This window comes from Sinocyclocheilus rhinocerous, unplaced genomic scaffold (assembly GCF_001515625.1).
Source record: "Sinocyclocheilus rhinocerous isolate Xijiao unplaced genomic scaffold, SAMN03320098_v1.1 scaffold898, whole genome shotgun sequence".
Lineage (NCBI taxonomy): Eukaryota > Metazoa > Chordata > Actinopteri > Cypriniformes > Cyprinidae > Sinocyclocheilus > Sinocyclocheilus rhinocerous.
Window position 1 is genome coordinate 1371862 of NW_015652144.1, and position 2665 is coordinate 1374526.

Here is a 2665-nt window from a genome sequence, read left to right on the forward strand (position 1 = left end):
ATTGTCCTCATTTGTAAGTCGCTTTGGATAAAAGCGTCTGCTAAATGACTAAATGTAAATGTAAATATATATTTATTATACATATATATACATATATACATATATATACATATATATATATATATATATATATATACACACACATATATCTATATATATATATAAAATGTCCAAATGTCTAAAGATTATATGACCACATCTGAAAATCAATTTTAGTATAAATGATATACTATTATATTATAGTTTTTATTAATAGTTTGAATTAAGTTTTTATTTTTATGTTTTTTACTATTTTTGTAAATTTTTGTCATTTTTATTATTTTTTAGTATAATATAAATATTAATACGTTTTTTAATCATTTTATTTCACTTTTAGTTTTAGTTCTTTTAGTACATCATTTTCAACTAAATGAAAATGAGAAATGTTTCCTTTAGAGCAAGTTGAATTAAAATAAATTTACCTTTTCTATCTATCTATCTATCTATCTATCATAGTTTTAATTAACTATAATAACCCTGAGAGACAGTAGAGAGCTGACTGTAATGGCTGATGAAGGGCCAGCTTGCCACTGCTCAGACTGAAAACTGTACTGATGTAACAGACTCACCCCGATGATAGCATTGAGTTCGGCCATGCTAACATGTTTGGATCTTTCCACTGCTTGAGCCACCTGATGCTGATGCTGCAAGAACACACAGATTCACACATGAAGCATGAATAGAGAAGACATTCAAAGATCAAGAGCAAACATGCAAAACTACACCCGAGGCGAAACCTGCTACACGACAGCACCTTTCATTGTGAAAAACCACAAACAAAGCAGAAGCGCATGTGCCACAAACAGCAGGTCAACTGAAAAGAGTTGTTGTTGTCTCTGTGGCAGGCCTGATGTTCCCAGAGGGCCTTACGATTACAAAATAACCGAATCCACTCAGCGAGGCTTAGAAAAGAACAGTATGAAATATTGATCTAGGGAGAGGTGGGCGATTGGAAGCTCTCTGTTGATGACCACCTCTGCTGTAAATAATTCATGTGTAAATAGCCCGCGGGGGGAGAGCAGCTCGGAGAGGATGTGTGTGTGTGTGTGTGTGTGTGTGTGTGCTCACCTCTTGGGACAGCAGTGGAATGATCTGAGTGCATATAGCACTGAGCCGCTTTACAATCTCTGCCTGCAGAAACAAACACACAAATTCCCATCAAACAACAGACGACACACTAAAGAAAACAGTCAGGCTAATTGAGGTCTATTGGTTTGTTTCTCTAATAGAACAGTAGCTAATGCGTCAGTATGTGCTGTTCATTCAGGACCGTTTTCACATTATATATTGTATTTTATTATTATATTTAGAGAAATCTTTTAAACCCTGTATGTTTGATAGGTAAATAACATTTGATTAAAGTTTGGTCTGTTGCAGTTTGACACCGTTTTTCATATTAACAAAAATTTTATTTTCATCATCAAAACATACATGCCATTTTAGTCAAAAGTACATTTTAGACAGACAGACAGATAGAAAGGGGTCTATCTATTCCTAGCCGCCAGAGGTGCTTTTAATACATCACACACACACACACACACACACACACACACACAGGTTTGTTTTTGTGAAAAGTGGGGACATCCCATAGGCGTAATGGTTTTTATACTGTACAGACGGTATATTCTATTGCCCTACACCAACCCTACCCCTAAACCTACCCCTCACAGGAAACTTTGTGCTATTTCAGATTTTCAATACACTCCATTCTGTGTGATTTATATGCGTTTTGAAAAGTGGGGACATGGGGTAATGTCCTGAAAAGTCACCTTCTCCTTGTAATACCTATGTCATACCCTTGTCATTATACAAATTTATGTCCTCATTTGTCACAAAAACGCGCGCACACACACACACACACAGATCACATATGTACACACTTCCATACAGGCTGATCCCACACACTCTGACCCACATACACGCTCAAATCCAGGCATTTCCAACAGATGGCCTGGAAAACAAGGAGAGATGCAGGGGTATTATCTGGATTAGCCCACTCTAGTGTGTGTGTGTGTGTGTGTTTGCGTTTGCTCATATAGAGTAGTCAGGCTTAAACCCTGCTTCAGAGTAAATACCCAACAAAACACTGAATCAGGCACATCGCATGTATACAGCACATCCCTCCTCAAAATGACAAAGAAAAATGAAAACAGACAAACCTTAAGCTTTCTTTTAAATATGTTTGAGAAAAATACAGATAGTTTGTGCTCCACATTTAAAGCTACCATAAAACAGCATACAGCATATATATATATATACACACACACACACACACATTATAAATGTTCATATTATATATAATGTTCACATATACTATTATAATGTTAAAAGAGATATCTATTTCAAATAAATTCAAAGATTCATGAAAAAATGTATCACAATGTTCACAAAAATATGAAGCATCACAACTGTTTTCAACAGTTATAATAACCCTAAATGTTTCTTGAGCAGCAAATCAGTATATTAGAATGATTTCTGAAGGATCATGTGACACTGAAGACCGGAGTAATGATGCTGAAAATTCAGCTTTGAATTTACATTTTAAAATATTTTGAACAAATATATTCAAACAGAAAAGAGCTACTTTAAATTGTAATAATATTTCACATTTTTACTGTTTTTACTG

The 2665-nt window shown here is 34.7% G+C and overlaps 1 protein-coding gene across 3 annotated transcripts in view; it reads right to left on the reverse strand.

Annotated features, from left to right (window-relative positions):
* LOC107713694 (transducin-like enhancer protein 1) overlaps window positions 1-2665 on the reverse strand; it is a 26599-nt gene that overhangs the window by 11296 nt on the left and 12638 nt on the right. For all 3 annotated transcript variants that reach the window (XM_016519281.1, XM_016519282.1, XM_016519280.1), the window contains 2 exons: window positions 1108-1170; window positions 609-683 (listed from right to left, as the gene is read on the reverse strand). In XM_016519281.1, the coding sequence (XP_016374767.1) occupies window positions 609-683; window positions 1108-1170 (138 nt within the window). The remainder of the gene's footprint in view (window positions 1-608; window positions 684-1107; window positions 1171-2665) is intronic.